The 23,907-nt window shown below is 32.1% G+C and overlaps 1 protein-coding gene across 5 annotated transcripts in view; it reads left to right on the top strand.

Annotated features, from left to right (window-relative positions):
- The window catches only part of LOC140062962 (uncharacterized), a 37,963-nt gene that overhangs the window by 12,564 nt on the left and 1,492 nt on the right, over positions 1 to 23,907 (top strand). For 2 of the 5 annotated variants that reach the window (XM_072109355.1, XM_072109359.1), the window contains 6 exons: positions 4,087 to 4,220; positions 10,498 to 10,543; positions 10,773 to 10,844; positions 12,146 to 12,216; positions 13,753 to 13,891; positions 16,406 to 16,475. In XM_072109355.1, coding sequence (XP_071965456.1) covers positions 4,087 to 4,220; positions 10,498 to 10,543; positions 10,773 to 10,844; positions 12,146 to 12,216; positions 13,753 to 13,891; positions 16,406 to 16,475 — 532 coding nt within the window. Of the gene's footprint in view, positions 1 to 4,086; positions 4,221 to 10,497; positions 10,544 to 10,772; positions 10,845 to 11,742; positions 11,814 to 12,145; positions 12,217 to 13,752; positions 13,892 to 16,405; positions 16,476 to 17,021; positions 17,092 to 21,695; positions 21,784 to 22,626; position 23,907 lie in introns of those variants that run through there. The other 3 variants (XM_072109356.1, XM_072109358.1, XM_072109357.1) reach the window with 3 other exon arrangements.

Below are 23,907 nucleotides of genomic sequence, written 5' to 3'. Positions count from 1 at the left end.
TTGAAAAAGTTATTTCCAAAACTATTAATATTTTATTTTCTAAATTGAGAATGCCCTGAGGTTAGTTCCAAAACATTAGAGGAATTCTAAACCCTGGATCAGTTAAATAAGATCATTAGACACTATATGGTATCCAACAAGGAAACAATTCAGCTACTAAATATAGGGTAAAGTTGAAGATAAATAGAGGCCACTGAGGTATTTGGTGACTCCACAGATTGTCACCTTTCTTGTGTATAAGTAATTAAAAGGTTATTAGAGGAGAATAATGGTGCTTTCACTAGTGTAGTACTTTACTTTTAAATAGTCCTGTCTAACAAACAAGACAGTATTGCAGGTGGTCTTTTGTTTTTTAAAGTATTATTCTCCAGTGTCACCTATTGTTCTTTTATTTTAAAGCCCTGTCTACACCTTTTTGTCAAACTAGTTTGATAGTGTAGACAGAGCTTAACGAATAGCAAGTATGCAAAACAGTCCTGTACAGTATTTTAATGACCCAAGGTTGGTATTCAATTCTAGCACATACTTGGCTTTCCTATAAATGTCATGATGTATCTTTTCCCCATGATATTACTGTACACTACCAATAGTCATAAAGACACCAGAAAACCCCAACACCTTCAAAATATGACTGAAAACACACCTGTACTTGGAAGAATTTCCTGTTTAAATTTGTCAAGCGAATTTAAACATTATTTTTATGGATACTGGCGCTATATATGTTGTCTGATTGATTGATTGTGTTATTTGTAATTATCATACTAAAATTTGAGCATACCTGATATTTACACTAGGTACTGTATGATACACAATCCATTTCATTCTCAGAACAAGATTTTTTTTAAACCCAGTTTAAAGTGTAAAGCAAATCAATTCATATTGTAAGGTACAGTAGTACTATAGTGGGTTAATATTATACTGTACTAGTATTATGAACAGTATATTTGTACACTTACTACAGTACTATATAGTGTTTTTTAAAAGAGAGTTTAGTTTTTTTGACAATTTACAATAAAACCATACCGTAGTACCCGGTAGAAAGGTCAATGACACTTAGTAATTGTTTTGGAGTTTTACCGCCCACTCTAAGGCATTATATTAGCAGTTACTATCCTAGCTGTACAGTGATCAGTAAAGTACAATACTTTATATTGTTGAGTACAGTGAGTAACCACTTTTGATAGTATTTTGTTGGTACTTTCATTTTAGTAAGCTGGCTGAGGTGAAGACATGTGGTACACCAAAGTAATAAAGGAAAGGGGAAAGGATAGTACTACAGAATGTCTGGATTTTTCTTTGTGGCAAATCTCCCAAGTGGGATGTTTGGAAGTCCTAGTCTGGGAAGCCAGATTTCCACATAGTCCCATGGGTCTATCATCAGTTCTGTAGATATTCCATACTTATTTGCCATTTAGGAATGTATACAAGATTTTTTTCTTTAAATAATGGTGACAACCCAAAACAATGAAGTTTAATAATACTTCTTATTATTTAATGACTGACAGTTACAGTTTTACCATCGTACGTAACTGTTTATACACTTACACCTAAAGTAATTTAGTGGGCATTGTCCAAGAAAGGGCAAAAAATAAGTGCTCATTCTATTAAAAACCAATTAGGTCCTTTCCCACTGAGACTGAAATCAACATTTCAGCATCCATCCTGTAATTGGCGGGTTACTCGCTGTTGGATGAGTATGAAATAAAAAAAAAATAAATTAAAAAAAAAAAACATGCCGAATTACAGTACAAATATTTTGCGCATTTTAAAAGGACTGCTTTTATCAGGCCCTGCCTGCCACTGGATCTCGGTGCGAAAGGGTGGGCCTTATTGGTTTTTAAGGATGAGCACTTATCTGTTGCCCTTCATTTGAGTACAGTATAAACTGTCAAATACTGTAACACTAATTAGAGCTATAGCACACTTCCTATAGCTTGTTGAAGGTGTCTAGCCTTGACAACCACAACTCATCTTTTGGAATGTAGGTCACAGTTCTAGGCTGATATGTTGCATTTTATTTTTATACTGAAAGTTTAAAAATATATACTGGACATTGGTAACCAGACTAGAGTCATACAGGTACTGTAGGGTCAAAGGGAAAGCCATTCTTAATTGAATTCTCTCTAAGTGTACTGTTTTAAATACTACAGAAATACTGTATACCCACCTGTTCTGCAAGTGTTGTCTAGTGATAAATCTTAACGCACAGTTCAACTTTTCATTCTGAGAATCTGGTTGAAGTGAAGTGTATACAATATACAGTATAATCATCTTTTTAATGGCTATATCAATGCATTAATATTTGAAAATAAAAAGTACTTTTTTTACATAAACTTACAGTACTATACTACTGTATGATAGTGATACTGTATTTTAAACAAAACACAATTACCAATTGTCATTTATAAAAATATAAGGAATGAGCAAGCACAGGTGGTGCTCTACTAAAAGAATAAAAACAATGTGTACAGTACATGAGGTGAAGATTAATGCATTCATTTATTATTTTGACAATCATCATTTCACTGGTGGCTTAGTGAACTAATTAGCATGATGGTAATTATAGACTACTTGTGACGAGTTGATGAGCCAAGCGTTATTAACAAAATGTTATGTTTAGAAATTTTATGACTGAATTATATTAATATACACTGAGTACTGTACAGATTAATATTTGAGTGGTAAACAGCTTTTATTGATCAGTTTTCCCAAAGCACTGAATAATATCACAAAAGAAAATACTGTATAATTAAAAAAAAGATGTAATTATAATACTGGACAGCATCTACATTCAAATATATAAATCATTTTTTTAACATATTTTTTGGTTTCATTAAACTGCACCATGCAAAAGACCATAGAACCCCTCTTTTGGAACATCCCTATTCAGGGGACATCCCTAATCAGGGGACATCCCTATTCAGGGGACATCCCTATTCAGGGGACATCCCTATTCAGGGGACATCCCTATTCAGGGGACATCCCTATTCAGGGGACATCCCTATTCAGGGGACATCCCTATTCAGGGGACATCCCTATTCAGGGGACATCCCTAATCAGGGGACATCCCAATTAAGCTCTGTCTACACTATCAAACTAGTTTGACAAAAAAAGTTTGACAAAAAAAGTGTGATGTGCCCAAATATGGTATGGTGATATGACATCATCCATATAATGGGCACATCACATTTGTGTGTAGACAGAGCTTAAAGGAGAAACTTTCCTGCAAAACGAGGGCAGTACAGTAAACAGTATGTTATAACACTGCAGCCAACCCCTACTCAGAGACACCCATTTTAAAGGGACTATCTAGGTTGAAATTGTAACTTGTATCTAATTCATAACAGTATATTCCGATATTCCGCTCAATTTGCCTCGTCTTTACATTTGTATGGGAGAAGACAACACAATCAAGTTTCCATCTTTGATAGTTCTCTGATTGAATTTCAATAAGTCTTTATAGCGTTCTCTCTCAATCTGAATTAATTTGTTTTCATTTCATTATTATCTTCTGGACTGGATCATTTAATCATCTCAGTATTGATTGGTGTTGGTGAATATTTCATTCATGAATGGGTTTTCACAGTTTTAGAACAACACAAGGGATTTGTACATTCCTTGTTGTATGAACTTGGTACTACAGTCCTGTTTACTGTTCAAGGTTTGATAATATGGAGCTATGAAAATAGCTACTGTATCAATCAGAATATAGTAATTGTTTCAACAAGAGACTTGCACAGATGTAGTAAGCTGTGTTAGTATCTACTGGGAGTGGGATTTGTGGGGTGGGTGGGGTAGAATGGATATCCTATAATATAAAGGTATATTTACACTATCAAGCTAGTTTGAAGAAAAAAAACCTGTGATATACCCAAATATGGTACGGTAGTAACATTCCCAAATATGGTAGTGATATGACATACTGTATCATGTCCATACAATATGGATACATATTAATTTTTTGTCACATAAAGTTTGATAGTGTAGACACGGCTTAAGTGTGAACTTGAAGGTTAGTCAAGTCCTACTATGTTATCACTGATAATTGTGTGTACACCTTTTATTTATTTTTATCCATCTTTGTAGGCTGAGCTTGAGAGAGACAACCTCAATAGACGAATTCAGCTTCTAGACACCGAGTATGAGAAGGCATCGGAAAGAGTAACTTCTCAGACATCCAAAGTTGAAGAGCTTGAACAGAGAGTAGAAGAGAGTGACAGGTAAATATGGCAACAAGTGGATTACAAATTCTCATTTCTGTCAGTGTCAGTAATTAGTAAAAGCTTCGCGTGTGGTAACTGTTTCTGAATGCTTATGTCCTCTGGGAATATAGCTGGCTAAAGCCGCTGCACGAAAACAGGACATATTAAATCACAATATAGTACATACCACAGGAAAAAGGACATTGTTTTACAGTGTAGCCCAGTCCTACTAAACAATACACAGACAGTATGTCAGTAACACTTACTGTACCACATGCCATAAAGAGTGGTTTCGACTAGAGACACAATGCAAGGACTTAGTGCAACGTTGACCAATGACAAGCCACGGTTCAAATAGTCCATCGCTTGTGATTGGTCAAATCACATACTGTACCTTGCGTTGCATCGCTAGTGGGAACCAAGCTTTGAGTTATTACACTTTAGTACTGTACTCCTACTTATTTAGAGGGGAATATTTAGAGGGTTGGGTTCCGTTATATTTAGAAGTACTTAAATGTGTATTAGCATCTAGTAGGGTTAGGCATGTGCAGTGGTACAATGATAGTGAGGCGTTTAGGACCTGCGTAGGCTTACATTATGTACGTTGCAGTCGGTGTACTAGTTGAAATGTGTTGTCATGCACTGGTCTAGAGTTCATCTTTTGTAGCATGACTTTGACCCTGCTTGAGGTATCACTGTAGTGTTTCAGAAAGAACCTTGTCAACTGTATAAAAGTCTATTATCATCAGGAAATCAATACCTATGCTATGATGCATTGTGTGCATTGATTATAGAGTGTAGTACAAACAGATTGAGAATCTTTTGAATCATGTATTATCACTTGTTGCTGCTGTCAACCATGAACAATTTTACTATATTAAATCAACATTTTATATGTATACTGTTTCTGTTCAAATACAGCATAACATTTCACAAGTTCTGGTACTACATTCCTTAAAAAAATTCCAGTTACAGTTAATATTTAGTTTTATTTGAATACAGATTAGACTAAAAAGCAAAACCTAAAAAACAAACAAAATACAATTGCTGTGTTGTTAATTGAAGGCACAGACGCTTTTACACAACTGTTGGACATGCTAGAGTTGGCTTCCTCAGATCGTATCGTACCAAATTGTCTATCATATTTTTCTAAAGGTGCTCCTTCTATATTAAATCTTATACAAAAACCCTAAATGATTTAGAAAAATAACTGTGTTTAACTATAATTTTAAAAGTTGTTAGGTATTATCCATTTTATCATTGCATACCAGTACTTAATTTTAAAGGGTGACAATACTGTAGTAAAACCATGTGTGCAACTAATTTTCACGCCCTGATCACAGCGTTTGTTTGTAGTAAATATTCCAAGAAGATCCCTAAATGTACAAGTCTTTTGACATGACCTGGTAGAGCTTTGTAAACCTCAAGATATAATACAAAGTGCAACAATGAAGCTTTTTATTTGAATGCTTTCTATAAAAACTTATTATTATTATAACAATAAACTAATATTGGTATAAGTGGGTAGTTTTAACAGTTGCATCTTGTAGTAATAAAAATACTGTACAGTTAACTTAGTGTATACTTTAAATAAGTATATTGAAAATAACTTAGTCAGTATACTACAACAGCACACTAGTGTAGACACTTACACACTAAATAAAAACAGCTCAGTTGTTGAGATTGTTGATTTCAAATCCTATGGTGCGGGGTTCGAGTCTATTAGTACTTCCACATTAAAGGTTTAGTTTTTCATTTGGAATTTCTGATTTTTATTTCATATGCATCCAGCAACTCGCCAAATATAGATGATGATAAAAAATGTGATCTTAAAAACTCTGTCTACATTATCAAACTAGTTCTGACAAGTGTGATGTGCCTACTGTAAATATTCTAGTAATATGACATCACCGTGTCCATATATAGGCACATCACATTTTGTTGTCACATAAAGTTTGATAGTGTATACAGAGCTTAAGGATATGATTAAAAATGGAGAAAATCTATCATTTCGAGTTTAAATAAAGGTGATAAACCTTTTCCTAAAGATGACATAGAGAAGTGATGGTGGTTGTCAAAACCAAGTTACAATATACTCATTAAAAGGACCGGTTTATATAGTTTAATGAGGGGGCTTTCAATCTACGACAACGAACGACGCATCGTTTGAGCTAACCTACTTGTTCATTGCCCGAACCATGTCGTAAATGTCTATGTGTGGAACAAGGAAGTGTGTCCCAACATCCCGGCATGCATACAATGAATTGACATGACTTTTTTCGGTCTTCGCAAATTAAAAGCCGTCTATTACAATACGTTTCCAGCTAACTGTCACAATAAACATAATGCACACTGTTATCAGAATCGAAATTTGATTACCAATGCTCTGTCTACACTTATCAAACTAGTGTGTTGTGCCTAAATATGGTAGTGATATTTTCAAATATGTTAGTGATATTACATCATCATGTCCATGTACAGTATGGGCATATCACATATTTTGATAGTGTAGACAGAGCTTTATAGTCTAATTACTTATAGTTTGAAATATATTTTTCTAGAATGGTTATTCTACTACTAGTCCTTTGTAGTAAATGCGTTTGTATAAAGGATTTGAATAAACCCCACTTGAATCATTATAGTTTCACCAAATTCCATTCATAGTCCATGATCTAATCAGAGACTAACAAACATTTTAAGCGGTTCTATTATCCCAAACTGTTGGCTAATTATACAACGCATTGTTTGCTGTGCTGAGTATTCTTAGTGAATTCTATTGTGGAAGAGACTTAGTTCTTTGAATAGAAACTTGTTGAGTAATAGTACTTAGCAAGGCTCCTGCATTTACCATTATAACTTGATGAAGTGTGAAAAATCGAAGACTCATATGGATAGAAAATTAAAACAGGGGTTTCACTGTTTTATATTGCAAACCACATTCTTCATTTTGAACTAAAATCAACTCTCTCAATACCAGACTCTTTAAAAACCGGAAAGTCTTCCAAAAAACAAACTATCGAGAGGTTAAAAAGGTCCTAATTTCTTTTTTTAACGATTCAAAACATATTCGTACAGTAATACTATCATTTCTTAAAGCCCACAGGTATCCGGTGTTGAACAGAGTTTGCCTGTTGCAAGTAGACATAGGTAGTGTTTCTGCTGCATAAAAATAGATGATTAATTTTCCATGTGAATTAATTAGTTTTTCCCCAATTTTTGGCAGCAGAAACGGTTAAATGAAAATAACGATTAGTATGTAGTTGTAACCGTTTATCGCTGTGTAACTTTTAGCTACAAAGGTGTTTATTTGATTGACCACCGTTGACCTTTAGTGCATCTTGAACCTCGGGTGATGGTAACATTTTTTCGCCACTGCCCACTCACAGAAACTTGGTGGATACAAAAATTGTTTGTTCAATTTTGTTACAGGATCCGATTATATTACAATTTGTTTGGGTTGGGTCTGTAGGATTATCATAATTACTGTAAATTAAGGATGTACAATATTACATGGTCTTTAAAATTGAGGATATACAGTATTACATAAACAAGGTCTTAAGATCTGTCTACACTATCAACTAACTAGTTCAATGACAAAAAAAAGTGTTTTGTACCCAAATATGGTAATGATATTCTCAAATACGGTAGTGATATGACATCATCATGTCCATATGGACACATCTTATTATTTTATATTCTGCTGTCATTGAAAGTCTTAGGTTTCTTTGATAGTTGTTACATGGTAAAATTAAATGGAGTGCAAGGATTAAGTGTAGTTCAAAGGTTAAAATAAGCCTTGTTTGTAGTACTGTAGGTGGGTATCCCCCTGCCTCCCTTCCCTCCTACCTTAACACAACCTAATTCAGGTACAGTATGCTAGCCCAGATTATTTTAAAGAAAGATTTTAAAGAATGAAATGGAGACTATGATTTTTATTGTTTAGTGAATTGATAATAAACTTGTTACTATTCGTCATTTCACATTAAAAGTAAATTCAACCAATTCATTTTTATTACCTCATTCACTATTAGCATTTTATACAATGAAACTATTGTATTCAATTTAGTATTAAATTAAAACTGTTAAGTTAATCCCTTGGGCTATATGCAAATTGTACTAAATACAAATGACTAACCTGGAAAGAATTTTTCTATTACTGTAGTCAATTATCACATTTCATTGTGGTTTCTATTTAGAGATGAAAGTAGATTAATATAAGTATCCAAACACGCTTTCAGAAATTGATTTCTTTTATACTATTTAGTATTAAGTAAAATTGTTAATAATTGTGTGATCATGAAATACTGTAATACAACGTATCTTCTCCTAATTACTGGCACAAACTTAGTAATGATAAACACGCACCGGTGAATTGTAACTGATGAAATTGATGAATGTTTATGTCGGACCACGACAAACACGTTCAAAATAAAAAGCTTTTGTAGGTTCCCATTTCCTAACCTTCTCAGGCCACCCCCTACACTGGCCACGCCCACCCAACACATGTCACGCCCACCCAACACATGTCACGCCCACCCAACACACCACACCCACCTTACAGTACTAGGATATTTTCATTACGAGTTCAATATGAAGCCTTGTTTTTTTGTTGCAGCGACAGTTTTTGTTTTGTTGGATTCTGACAGTAATTATCAGTTTGGCTTGGCGGTAATCTCTAGCCATTAATGGATAAATTATAAATTAATTCCTTACCTTTATTAAAAACATTTAAATTTTCAATTATGCCATTACTACTTACTATAGAGGTATAATAATCATTAACATTTAATTCCAAACACTCTGGTTTTCAAAATGACTTTTTACAGAATAGAATCATTTTGTACTGATACCTTTTACGAAAATATTAGTTGATGACATGTTTTCTTTGAAAAAGTACTGTATTTAGCAAGTTAATTAGAAAGTGTTACCATCTATATTGTAGTCTAGTGGGATCTCTTGTTAATTAAACACATCTACAGTAGAAAGATGAGTAACATGCACTCTTTTCCATTAATTATTATCTCAAATATTTAATAATGTATTAAAGATCCATAGATGATATAGAGGTACAGAGTTATTGTACAAATCCTTTTCCATTATGTACACTGGATTGTAACAACATCTGCATGCTTCACATTGTTATGCCGGTCATTTTTTGATCATACACATGGAAACCTACTCCGATAATGCATTCCGACCCTCTTTCCACCCATCCACAAATCCCAGCCCTTCCCCTGGAATATAAGCCAATTCCGCTCAGGATAGATACAGATTCTACATGTGACAAGCTACAATATGCGGTTTAAATTTAAATTTCTCTTTAAGCAGATGAATGTTATACTGAGTAAGTTACAGTATACACTGCAATAAACATGATTATCATATCAGATAGGAAATCCTTACGGTCTAATTCAGTGGACTTGATACCGATTATATCGGAAATTAAAAGGGTGTGATAAGATCAATAGAATCTGAAGAAATGCAAGGTGACAGGTTTGTGTACTGTCTGACGTTTGCTATCATTATATCACAGCTTGTATTCATTTTGTCATAGAGACATCAAAACATACAGTAGAGTGGCATAATGATGAGGGATTTGAACTAGCATGTAAGAGGCATAGGTTCGATTCCTCTATGTGGTATCCTTGGACAAGATACTCGCTTTGCATCATCCTTTGAATGGGATGTAAATCTTTTGGTCCTGTGTACGATGTATGATCATATTTATAATAAAATGAAAAATAACATGATATGATAATATACCGTACTGTATTTATTATATTAAAGTAATATAGTTAGTATTAGAAGTATTTGAATAATGTTTTATATGCAGTACAATTGTCTCTTAAATATTCATAAAGGATATGCTATTCTTCTCACTAGTGTTATTTGAAAATTAGATTACCCTGGATAGAATACTTATATCCTATTAACATAATATACACTAGAAGCAAGGCCATCGGGACACTGAGCTTGCCTTGCCAAGATAGGAACTTGTACTAGTCCTTTGATCTTATGTCTGGCTGCGACAAATACCAACAGTATGTACATATTGTCCGTGGCGTGGTGTCTGTTAGGAGGGCGTGGAAGTTGCAATGTAATAAAAATATATTACTTTTTTACTGGAAAAATATTTCCATACAATTACAATTAATTTACAAACAAAATTGTATTGAATGAAGTGATAATTTGGACGCATGATATCCATAGACACGGGGTAGCATAATGTCTGGTTTAATACAATACTTTTCTTCTCATCACTGTTTCAAGCTCGCATATTATTTTTATTTTATAGGATGAGGAAAGTATTGGAAAACCGCAGCAATACAGATGATGAGAAGGTAAGCAAACATTTATTTAAAGCTCTGTCTACACTTTCAAACTGATGTGCCCAAGTATGCTAGTGATATGCCCAAATATGGTAGTGATATGATCATCATCAAGTCTATATATGGGCACATAACATTTTGTTGTCACATAAAATTGATAATGTATAGAGCTTTATACAATTTCACCGATAAGCAAATTATTTTGAAGTATTTTATTAATTTGTTTGATGTTTGTTTCCAGATTGCTTCTTTGGAGGAACAAGTACAAAAGTTAAAGGAAATTGCAGAGGAGACTGACCGCAAATTTGAAGAGGTAACAATCAGTAACCATGGCAACAAATGAGATAATAATTTACTCTTAATTGCGGTTTATAATTGAAGAAAATTCATTTGAGGGAAAAATTATTTGAACAATTAATAGTATCTGTATACTTTCTTGACCTTTGACAACCTTTACCTTTTAACTTTCTTAAATATTCAAGTGTTATTTGGGAAGACTAAAGCTAATTTACATTGAATAATAAATGCATTATTTGTCAATTATTATCATAATAAAATAACAATAGAAATTCTTCTTCAAGATTGGCAAATAGTACGAAAAAAACAGATAAATATAAAATATACAAAAATTAATATACAGAATACACACACACTATTGCACAAAACTTAAGTTTTAAAATGTGGTCACTACCAAATTGTTGGCTAGTTTTAAGCTTGGTTCCCACTAGAACGTAACGCAAAGACGTAAACGCAACGCAAGCGTTTTAACCAATGACAAGCGAAGTTATAGACAGTTAGCAATCACAAGCGAATAAACCATCGCTTGTGATTAGTCAATTCACTTGCGTTACGTCCTTGGGTTGCGTCGCTAGTGGGAACCACGCTTAAGAGCTACAGTACCTTCCTATTTGAACCACAGCACAAATATGAACAATATGTAAATTACCAATACATCTGGCAATCGCTTCTCAAATACAATATTTTTTGTAGCAGTCAACAAACTACAATACATTAAAACAGACAATTATTTTCTGGATACAAACCACGCATTTATTTACTTGAACATATTTTTATCAAATGTGTTATTGACCATCGTGTATAATATAATATCATTCCTGTTGCTACATGTACAGTACATCTTTTCTGGTACATTTTTTAATTTTTTTTTTTTTCATCAATGAAATGTTTGTTTTATCCCTCCTACTCACTAGGTGAGTAACAAGAATAAGATACTTGAAGCTGAAAATGATAGGTATGATCAACAACTTAGCGTTGCTAAAAGGTGAGATTATGGTTTTGATTACATAATACACGAAGGCAGAATTGGTAGGATTAGACGCAACAGATATTATTCTGGTGATTATGAAATCGAATTTGACTTGCAAATGAACAAAATTTGTTTTCAGTACAAATTTATATATTCTTTAAACATAAAATAATAAAAATAATATAAAGTCTATTTCGTGCCTAACTTACTGGATGAATCGACAAATGCCATATTCTCCCCGAGGAGCAAGATAACCAGAATAGATATCTGTTTGCCTAAATCTACTGATCCTGCCTTCTTTTTTAATTCGAGTAAATAAATACATGTTTTCATACATTAAAATCTAGGTGCAGCGAAAGTTGACCGTAACAGAAGGTGAATTGGAGCGTACTGAAGAGCGTGCCAGTCAGGCAGAAAGGTTAGGTGCTGTCACGGCAATAGTTTGATAACACACTGCCGTTTTACAGTAGATTTGCATGCGCTGTTCTTCTTAGTGATTGTTCTAAAACCGCAGCAGCATGGATTTCGACACGCGCTTGAAGTTTAGCAACAATCTTCATGGAGTTAATAGTATCACCAGTAATAATAATAACAATCATCTTAATACATTTCTAATTTAGCATTTTTTACAGCTTACATACTAAGTCAGGATACCAAAGCATTCCCCTACTTACATGCAAGGAAAATCCCTTCTAACATATAGTCCGTACATTTACACTTTTATTATAGGGTGTTGAATTGTGGAAGTAACAAATAATAATACATTTCTTTGTTTTTCATAAACGCATGATTTACGAATGGATTTAGTGACGTTTAGTACTAATCAATATCCCATTGCAAAGTGACATTCCATTTAACTTTACCGCCATTTTGTGTCTTAGTACAGTACCTTATTTGGTCCAATATTTCCATTTAAACATGACCACCATTTTTGTCCAAGTGCCATATTGGCCCAATATTTCCATTTAAACATGACCACCATTTTCTGTCCAAGTGCCATATTGGTCCAATATTTCCATTTAAACATGACCACCATTTTGTTTTTGTAGGTACAATAATTGTGCGTTTAACATGACTGCCATTTTGTGTCCAAGTGCCATATTGGTACAATATTGTCCATCTAACCTGAACCTACCATTTTGTGTACATAGTACTTTATTACTTGACCACCATATTGTGTCCAAGTGCCATATTGGTACAATATTGTCCATCTAACCTGAACCTACCATTTTGTGTACATAGTACTGTACTTTATTATTTGACCACCATATTGTGTTCATTACTACCTTATTTGGTCAGTAATTGTCATTTAACTTTAGTTTTTGAATGTTTTAACTACAATCTTTTCTCTTACAGCATCCATTAATGTAGAAATCTGGTTTAGTTCTAACATTTTTTGTCATAATTAACATAACCATAGATGATTGAGCAAGAATATGTTTTCGTTGTTTAATGATGCGTTTATTTAATATGAATTAACATGATTTAGGGCATATAATGTTATTGCATTGTTATAATAACACATGTTTGACACATGTTAAATCTTAACACATAATGTTATTTATTAATTTAGTTTGGATTGTTTTTACTAGAAATATGTTTTTAAAATGTTCAATTGTGTGCTGTATGTACAGTAACAAAGGAGTGTGTTTAGAGTTTAGAGAAAACCAGAACACTGGACTACGTGGCTATTGAGTCAAATAAATGTTTCTAAGCATATTCAGAATGACTTTTAACTCAATAGCTACATATTCTAGTGGTGCGTTGGTAAAAACATTGTGTGCTAACCACACCTTGTTTCTGATACAGCCGTCTGTTTATGCTTTCTCAATTATTAGACAAGAATTTGGGGCAATATTCTAAATTTTGGATGTACGATTGTGAAGAAATGTACTCCAGTGTAAATTTCATTGAATCAACAAATTTAAAACCATATTATATTTGTCGCCAACAGCAAAGTGCAGGAGTTGACAGAAGAAACATCACTCCTACAAAACCAAGTCAAGGAACTGTCGAGGGCTGAGGAGACTGCCAGCGAGAAAGAGGACATGTTTGAAAAGAAAATTAAGGAACTTTCATCAAAGATGACAGAGGTTTGTTTATTTTGATGTGAAAGAGAAGATTAATTTAGAGTTAGTAGTAGGGAGTGTTTATGGATTAAAAACACTGGTGAATGTTTCTTGTTGCCCAGTTATCAAATTAAAAATCACTCAGTTCCCACTTCTTTGACAACTAAAATGTTATATGATAAATGTCACAAAATATTTCTCCCTCGGGCAGATTCGAGGCGAATGCTAAATTTTGTTTCGCTCCTTGTAATTATCTTTGTGCCCTTGTCCCTTCATACACCATTTATGTTTTCTATTGTTAATTGTTACCTTAGCTGTTCCAGGGAATACTCATCCTTCCTGTCATCGAAGGTTATAGTTGTATAGTCCCTGGTATTATTACATAGATTATACATTTTAAATTTAGTTATTGTGTTGTCATTGTTTTGTCCCATTAATGTAGGTATCCCAATGAAAAAATTCAGATTAATTTTTTTACATTTTCTTTCAGTTAACCATAAAGAACTTAATGTAATTAGCATTTTGCAATTTAAATGATTGAAATCCGATTACCCGTTCTAAAGTTATGGTTATTTAAAGTGGTAAAAAAATATACGATTTTTTGCCTAAAAATGGTGTTTTTTGCAGTTGAAATTGGAAGCATTTTTAAAAGGTTATAACTTTTACAATAATTAGTTAAAAGTTTTGAATTTTGTTAAACCTATAGATATCACAGAGTTGTACAACTCTATTTTTTTTGGAGCCTCAACGAAACCTATTTTTTAAATTATTGGTCCGCAAAGTGGTAGGAAAGCATTTAACGCCCATTTTTGCTGGAATTCCCTAAAAAATGAAAAAACTGCAATTTTTCAATGATCTGTAACTTTTGAACTACTGTACTAATTCATTTAATTTTTTTTGTACTTGTTAGAATGTAGTGTATATTTCATTAATAAATATATTTTAAATGTGTATATGAAAAAAACAAATTTTTTTAATGGTGAAATTTAAAATTATAAAAAAAACAAATGAAAAAGTATGTTAAAAACGGTGTGTACTGTTTCCTTTCTTTTACACTAATTTTCGGTAAGTGTAATTATTAGAATATTTTAATATACTTTATATTTATAATTTCAATCATAAATACTATTATATATAACTTTTGAATACGTAAAACAAGATTTTAGGCCCATATGATTATGACACCAAATCTAAGCCGGGCTGCTAAGTAAGATATGCTCTTTTTAAGGCAAACGCACAATATGGGTCAAAATAAACTCATTTAAAATAATCAATGTTAATTAAAACAATTAATTGTTTACCTGAATAGTATATATAACATTATAAAAATTGTTTTCTTTTCGTATTATTACGTTATTAAATTGAAATACGGAGCTAAAGTTTAGGCCAAGTCACGGCTTACTCGCGATCAGTAGTCGCTCCCGTTAAAGTATTTCGGTCGCAGTTAATGACTTTCGGCCGCCGTATACAGAGTCAAATGTAACGTTGGTAAATTAGCTTAATAAATTTCCTCGGTACATTTTAACCTAACGCATTTGCATTGTATACTTGCATAATAAATCTTCCGCACATTACATCAATTTTAAGTTGTTAAATTAATGTGTAAAACCAGATATTCTACGACGGAAAAGGACATGTCAATCTCCGACATCGCTGCTGTCACACATCTCGCGTCGAGCCGGTCGACCCCGAGCGAGGAAAACTAAACAACGTGTTCAAAATATGGAACGTACCATTCGCTGATAGGGTGCATTAATGTATTTAACGGAAAACGCCACAACAAACACGCGCGTATTTTAGAGTACAATATTTTACTCACTACAATATTCACCGGATTATAATGGTTGGATCTTTAAAATTTTGAACGGGATTTACGCCTCATGCACCATTTTAAAATGTAGTTCGCACAATTACCATGCACAATACGTTTGTAAACTATGTTTTATCGATTTCAATGTAGATTTAGCTATAATTTAATACCAAAATCCATAATATTTTTCCATAAACGGTGAATCAAAATTGGATTTTTGTCACAAAAATTGACTTTTCGTTACGAAAAACCTATTTATAGAAGACGATTTTCGTATCAAATTAAAGCTTATTTAAAGCCTGATAACATACAACAAAAATTAATCCGCTAGCTCCAATGGTAATCGAGCGATCGTGTTTTGAAAACTGATGGGGATTTTCCGATGAGGTTTTCAACGCGCGGAAATCGGCTCGACGGGATTTTAGAACCGTTTTAAAATCGCATTTTCTCGGCAACTAATTCATTAATTTTAATTATAAACACACTTATACATAGATTAAAACAAGTACTTTCAAACAATATAAATTTTGTAAGTATTAATTAAGATTGAATACGATTTATTTAACATCAAAGTCATACTACTTTTTCGAATTTCGTCAATATTTCAAAAGTGATACCCCTCTGTGCGCTTTCATTGGGATACCTAATTAATGGCAGAAAACTTCCATACTTCATTTTGATTGGATACTTTATTTACCTGCCTAAATCAAAATGCTTTTTGTTTATAGTCCGAGACAAGAGCCGAGTTCGCAGAGAGGTCTGAGAAAACAATCCGTGTCACTATTGATCAGTTGGAAGGTATGTTTCTCTTTTCACTCTTCTTAATTTTACATTCATGTGTGAATGCAGGTGATTATTTTACATTATTAAAATTAGTAATTTGCATGTGTGGATATAGAAAGCCATTTTCCAGGAAGTGTGTTAGTATTGTCTAAGTACTGTTGGTGTAAAGCCTAGTCTCCACTAACAAACTTGCGGATAAATATGCGGTTCTTGCAAATTAAAGTTTGATCAAGTCTCCTAGTGTAGACTAGGCTTATTTATAAGGATTTAATAATGTTTCATTGAAAAAGTTATGTTCAAATAAAATTATTTAAAATTACTGTAACTAGATAAATGCACAGTGTGTAGTGTTTAGATTAATTTTCACAATATTTCGGGATTTTTGCACCATTTTTTATTTTTTTATCTAAATGGTTAGCCATTTTCATTGAACTGGCTAAATATGTTGGGGTCAAAGTTTACAGGTCATAAAATAGAGAATTTCACAAAATTGAAATGCAAATGAAAATTTTAAACTAAACACCACATTTTGCATTATTGTTTTTGCTTCTATTCTGGTAGATAAATTTCAAACACTGAGAAAAATGACAATTTGCCGTAGGTGCAAAAAGAGAGTTATGGGAAGAAGCTAGTGAGTATGATCACTGTTGCGCTTGTTCCTGTAAACTTTGACCTGCTAATTAAATTGGTGAACTTTGACCCACTAATCATATTTGCAGTTGAGAGAATATTGGTTTCGATATTAAAAAATATGGACGGTTTTTTTTTGTCTTTGAAAATTAACCTAATGTTGAATAGTTTTTGCTGTGTTCAAAATACAGTATATATTGTGTATGTATGTAAAGCCAGAGTAGTAGTAGTAATAAGGTTGTATCGTTGTGTTTCCATGTTAAGACCAGTGAGTTTTTAGTTATATACAGTATATGTGTTACGGTATAACTATAATAGTACAGTTATAATTAAGTTTTTTATATTTAAGTTAAATTTTAACAGTTAATATTTTCATATCACTACCACCACCACTACTGTTCTATCTATTTTCAATATTTTCTTTCAATTATGAATTTGTTTCTATTGAATGTTTTAATATATAAGTTTATTTTACATTCATATGATTTTTTTTCCCTAGCCTGTTTTTCTTATTGTTTGTTTTAAATTTAAAAAAAAATTCTTTGTGTTTTTGATTGTAACCTCATTATGAGGAGAGAATCCAGTGTAAGATTTGAGTGTGAGAATGGTTTTTTGAGTGTTACTCATTAATTTGAGAATGTACCAGATTGCATGCTAAAATAACCACTGTTTGCTAACATATATTCATACCTCTGCTGTGTACTATTAAGGACATGTAGGTTTAGAATGTTCCTGTTTTTTTTTCACAATGCTACAATTTGCATCGAAAGGAGGGCTTAATATTGAGCATGTGACTAGAAAATTACCCAGTATAAGCATTGTATTCCGCCTCTGTATCCTATTACCCAGGCATGTCCATTATTTCATAAATCTATTTTCAAATTTTCATTTCCACATTAACTGTGACACAATAGATTTGTAGCTATTTTGGAATGTTTTAATTTAATGAGATATTTTAAAGCAAGTAAACAAAACAAATTTCAGGGGTTGGAGGTCAGGTTTATTAAACTCTGTAGGTACAATTCACTCACACACAGAATAGGAGTTACATAGATTACTATATCTATAGGTACGATTCACACACAGAATAGAAGTTACATAGATTACTATATCTATAGGTACGATTCACACACAGAATAGAAGTTACATAGATTACTATATCTATAGGTATGAATCACACACAGAATAGAAGTTACATAGATTACTATATCTATAGGTATGAATCACACACAGAATAGAAGTTACATAGATTATTATATCTATAGGTACGATTCACACACAGAATAGAAGTTATATAGATTACTATATCTATAGGTATGATTCACACACAGAATAGAAGTTACATAAATTACTATCTATTCACACAGTTTATAATTTGAATACATCCTAAGACCAGCCCTTCCAAACTACATATAGTTATTTATTTTATTTTTTATACTTCCCCTCATCATGCTCATAATTGTTGTATGATTCTTCATAAACAGCCTCTAATTTCACATGTCTGATAAATTACTTAAAATTCCTGGTGTTAGTTTTCAGTTGAGGAATGATACATACAAAGCATTTGTTTTTGCACGATTTTATCACTTTTTATTTCCTTCCAAGTTTTAGAACATAAAATGCCATTTTTTAAATTTATTAATCATCATAACTACATTATGATATTATTATTGTCACATATTATTATATAAATCTTAAATATAATGTAGGAATGTTTTTATTATTTAAAATATATAACTTAAGAATTATAATAGATTGTATAGATCATCATTGTCATCAAAAACTACTAAATCTTAAATTAAATTGAGTAATTCTGTAATTTCAAGTTGAACTGTTATACTCAAATTAGCTTCAGTCTCAGTCTGTGGGGTTTGAATTGCAGTTTAAGGCGCTCATTTGGGACCCCCATACAGGGGACATGTATGAGAGGCAATATATGTTTTAACACCAATGCCAACCCCTATTCAGGGAACACTTAGTTGGGTCCCGAAGGTGTCCTCTTAATGGATGGATGTTCCACTGTAAACTCATTTGATTGTGAAATAATATTTGTAACTAACCTAAGTTTTTTAATCATTTTGGTAATAATCATAGATCAATTTAGTTTGTTGTGTTGAGGTTGGAGAAAACAGTTTTGTGTTGGAAAAATACAGTAGATCATTTGAATTTTGAAAAATATAAAATACAGTATAAAAAATTTGATGTCAAAATATGAGAAAAAACAGGTCTATTAAATTCAGTGTTTCAAGACTTTCGCTATAGTAAACTATAAAATATAAATATATTCATTTTGTAGGTACTATTAATTCATAACCAGTAATATTATTTTTGTTATTCCATTACAAAAGAATTGTTATTAAAACGTTTTAATGGATAATTTTCATGGCATGTTCATGTATACATTACATTATTAATTCACTGTAAAACGCAACATAATTATAAAGTGTAAACACAACTATGCACGCTCAACCGTAATTGTTAGCGCCCTCAATTGATATCTGCATGATTTTGTGGAAAAATTACAACAAACAAACATCCAAACTGCATGGTGTGATCATAGATTATAGACTTTAATATTGTGTTTTTGTGGAGAAAAGATTAAAAATAACTTCAAATAAAAACTATGATCCAGAATTGTGAAGATGAAAGGCAAGATGAAGGTAATAACTTTGATTATTCCGTGTGAAAAAAAACACTACATATTTAAAACTCTCACAAATACCAATACAGACAGATAAAATATCTTTTTACAAATGTTAAATTATTTTTAACCAATCAGCCAACTGTTCAGAGGTTCGTTATATTTCATTTGTGATTTGTCACAGTCTTTTCATTGCATCCTATCGTTGTTAGAATCCAGTCGGTCATTTTTTGTCGTCAAGAATTTTTAATTGTCTTTCTCTTTTATTATTTGTTTTTTATAATAATAATATTCATTCTTATAAAAGCGCTGAATGTACAATACTTCTAAGCATTATCTTCATATTATTATCCCGTTTATAAATCAAACACGTATGGAAACATGCTCCCATAATGCAGCAGCTAGTTTTTTATCTTTTAATTGTTCTCTTTTATGACATTTGTTGGATACATTTGTTTTTAATAATAATAATATTCGTTCTTATATATCGCTTAATGCACAATAAGTTTAAGCATATCTTCACATTATTATCCCGGTCATTTTTTAAAATCAAATGTGTATGGAAACATGCTCCCGTAATGCAGCAGCTATTTTTTCATCTTAATACTGTAGAGAACTACCAGTTGGATAAAATATACAATTTAATAGAAGAAATCAAACATTGAATAGCAGACAGTAAATAATGTTTAAATTAACAATCAGTTCAATAATAACAAAATTCAAATGGCCCAGTTAGACTTGGTCTCTGTTGTCTAATGGTTCAGTTATGTCAATATCTGTAGTAGTCGAATATTCTGTTTATCGGCATTAACATTTGTAAATCTCTGTCTACACTATCAAACTTTATGTGAAAAAAAATTTGATGTGCTCATATATGGACATGATGATGTCATATCACTGGCATATTACCATCATGTTTGGGCACATTACACTTTTTTGTCTAACTAGTTTGATAGTGTAGACAGAGCTTTAGGTTGCCTTATTTGCCTTTAAATACTTACAGTTGTTACAAAAAATAAACTTATCTTTAAAATAACTAAATAAATAAATGTTAACATAGTTTAGGAAAGTCAAAGTACTGTTGTTGATTTATTCTACCCATTTGGAGTTTAATTCGAATATTAATTTTTTTGTATTTATTTTGTATGTATATTATGATACAATATAGGTAAATATTGCCATGCTAGTTAACTAGCAATATCATCCAACAAATAATTGGTTTATTATACATATTAATAAAAAATAATTCTTGGTTTAAAACATTTGGAATTTCCTTTCAAGTTTGAAGTTATTTCACAAATAAAAAAGCAAAAGAATAAATTTCATAATTAAGAATCATAAAATGGCTCACGATGAATGTAAATGGACCATTCAAGAAATGATATATTCATAAACTAAGGTTCTGATTTACCCAGTAAAAAATCAACTTTATTATGAAATAAAAATTGCAGTTAATCTTGAGTTGAGTGACTGAGTGGTTATTGGCAAATTACTCGCTGTTGGATGCGTATATAAAAAACTACTCGAACATTTTTTTGATAGTTGTCTTCTTGGATAATAAGGATGTAAAACTAGTAGCCTATTCACAGTTCTGTACTGTATGTATAGTATATACATAGTAATCATAGGCAATTTCTATGACACAGTGTCACATAAGCCTAAACTTAACATAATGTAGGTACCACATGTGATACATGTGACACCGTATTACAGAATTCGCCTATGATACTGGGCAAATTATGCCATATTTTGAGATATGAGAATCTGATAAAACGGTAGGTCCAGTGCTTACATGTGCACTTCAAAGTACCCAACGCATCTTTCGAACTGTCGCTGTTGTGGGTGTGTAGAAAGTCTAATCCCAATTTTTTTAGAATTTTATGTTCTATTTCTATAATTATATGCTTGAAAATTACAAAAATTGAGGATATATGTAACATAATATCATTTCATATCTTTTCCAGATGATCTTGAGAAGGAGCAAAAAAAATATGAAGCGGCTAAACAAGAATTGGATAACCTACTTCTGGAAGTTAATGCTATGTAAATAAGGTTAGTTTGAACATAATTATTATGTTGTTAGCTAAAGCTCTGTCCACACTATCAAACTTTATGTTACAAAACAAGCATGAATGTGCGATACTTGGGGTACAGCAAACGAAGCCGTAATGACGTCAAAAGACGGGATGTGACGTCACAAGACATCAATAACCTCGCTACGGCTATACGGTACCATCTTCTAGACGTCATATGGCTGCATCCGGTTGAAATTAAAAAATCCGGCTCTATAGCTTTGAGGACATGTCTCTGTAGTATTTTCATGCCAAATCCCAGCTCAATAGTACAATGAATAAGAGAGGAGTAGTACTTTTATAATTTGCACTTTTTACTCAATAGTGTTGGATGGAAGAGAAGATGAGAGAGTCTTACTGTAGACTCGGGTACCCCAAGTAAAAATGTGATGTGCCCATATATGGACATATGATGTCATTTCACTACCATATTTGGGCTTATTACTACCATATTTGATGACATCACACTTTGTGCCAGAATGTTACCCTACTGGGAACTATGGAATATCAACATGAACGAAATTTGTACTGTGAATTGTGTTTAAACTACTGCATTGGGGTGGGGAGAGGTACCCGTTCTGGGGCGGTTATTTCTTGTAGTTGGCCATAAGCCTGTGTGATACATGTGACATTGTATTACAGAATTTTCCTATGATACTGGGCATACAGTTTAATGCCATATAAATGAGAATCGGGTGACAAAATAAGATAATCATAAAACATACTGAAAAATGTTAATTACTGAAAATGGTGGCAGGCTTACCTGTGCAATTTGCTAAAATTTTGTTATTATAATTTTCTGATTTTTTTTTTTCTCTTTCAGTTATACGTGGCAAGGTCAAGCTTAACACCTCGAGAACAAGTGACCAACTTATTTGTAGACATAGATTGTGTTTAGAAAAAATGTTGTGCAAGTGAAAAGAGTTAATAATGACAAAAAGCACATGGAGTCAAACACTCTTATTTTGTATTTTTATTATTGTTTTTTTGTGCTTATTTTTCATCTTGCTTGCCGGTCACCAATGTACCGGGGGTTGCTTGACCAAATGATGGAATTACAGGACCAATGATATGTCTGGTTCTTTTTTTATATATATATATATAATAAAAGTGATTGATTAAAAATGTTTTATATTACACAATTATATTTGTGTGTTTTTCCTAGTTAATTAATTTCTACCCAATTCTGTAAACATATTCCTACAGGCAATTGATTTTTTTTTTCTAGAATTTAAGAAAATAATCATTAATTATTTTGTTTGCATTTTGTCATTATCTGCCAATGTAGGGACATGTAGTCCATTTGCATACACATGATAGAGACTCTTGTAATTTATATATACTGTGTTATTGCCTACAATATAGTGTAATTTGTAGATGTGGCTTTTTCTTATTAAGCCTGAATCAACATATTATAAATTAACTTTTATTAACTTTTTGATCATGTTATGAAAAATAAATTCATTTTTTTAAAAAAATAAGTAAAGCCCTTTCACACTCAACAAATTCTATCAAATTTATTTGAACAATTATGACTAAATCCTATATGTTTAAATTTAACTAACAAATTGCTTTTTCACTGTTTTTATGTGATTTGATATGTAATGTGATACCACGCCCATTTATGGACACCTTTTTTCCTCACAAGTTTGGTAGTGTGGACTGGGCTTTGCAATAGTTTTACGCAAAATTATACAAATTATTGTCTGATTATATTGATAGACATTCCATGGTAAAATTAGGTATAGATAATATAACTTTGTAGGAAAAAGATTTAATAAATAAAAATGGCCGTCTGTAGAGGCCGATAGACCTAATTAAGCTTGAAGTGCGGTCATTCCTAGGGTGCTGTATAGGGTAGAAGCATATGGTGGTGGTGGTGGTAGTAATAATGTCAACATAAATTTTGCATACATATATGTACGTAGAATATATATTGTGATTTTTAACATTTTCCTCTAATATTTGCTTGGTTGCTTTTTGTGCTAATTATATTTACAATAAGTGCTTTTATCAGTGCTTCTGCAATTTATTTCTATCTATCCTTCTCTCTTACTATATTTTTACATTCATTTTTTTTTCTTTTCGCTTCTTTACTCCGCCT

This window comes from Antedon mediterranea, chromosome 11 (genome assembly GCF_964355755.1).
Source record: "Antedon mediterranea chromosome 11, ecAntMedi1.1, whole genome shotgun sequence".
NCBI lineage: Eukaryota > Metazoa > Echinodermata > Crinoidea > Comatulida > Antedonidae > Antedon > Antedon mediterranea.
The sequence above is the reverse complement of the archived record's forward strand: the minus strand, read 5'-3'. Positions and strand labels throughout refer to the sequence as shown.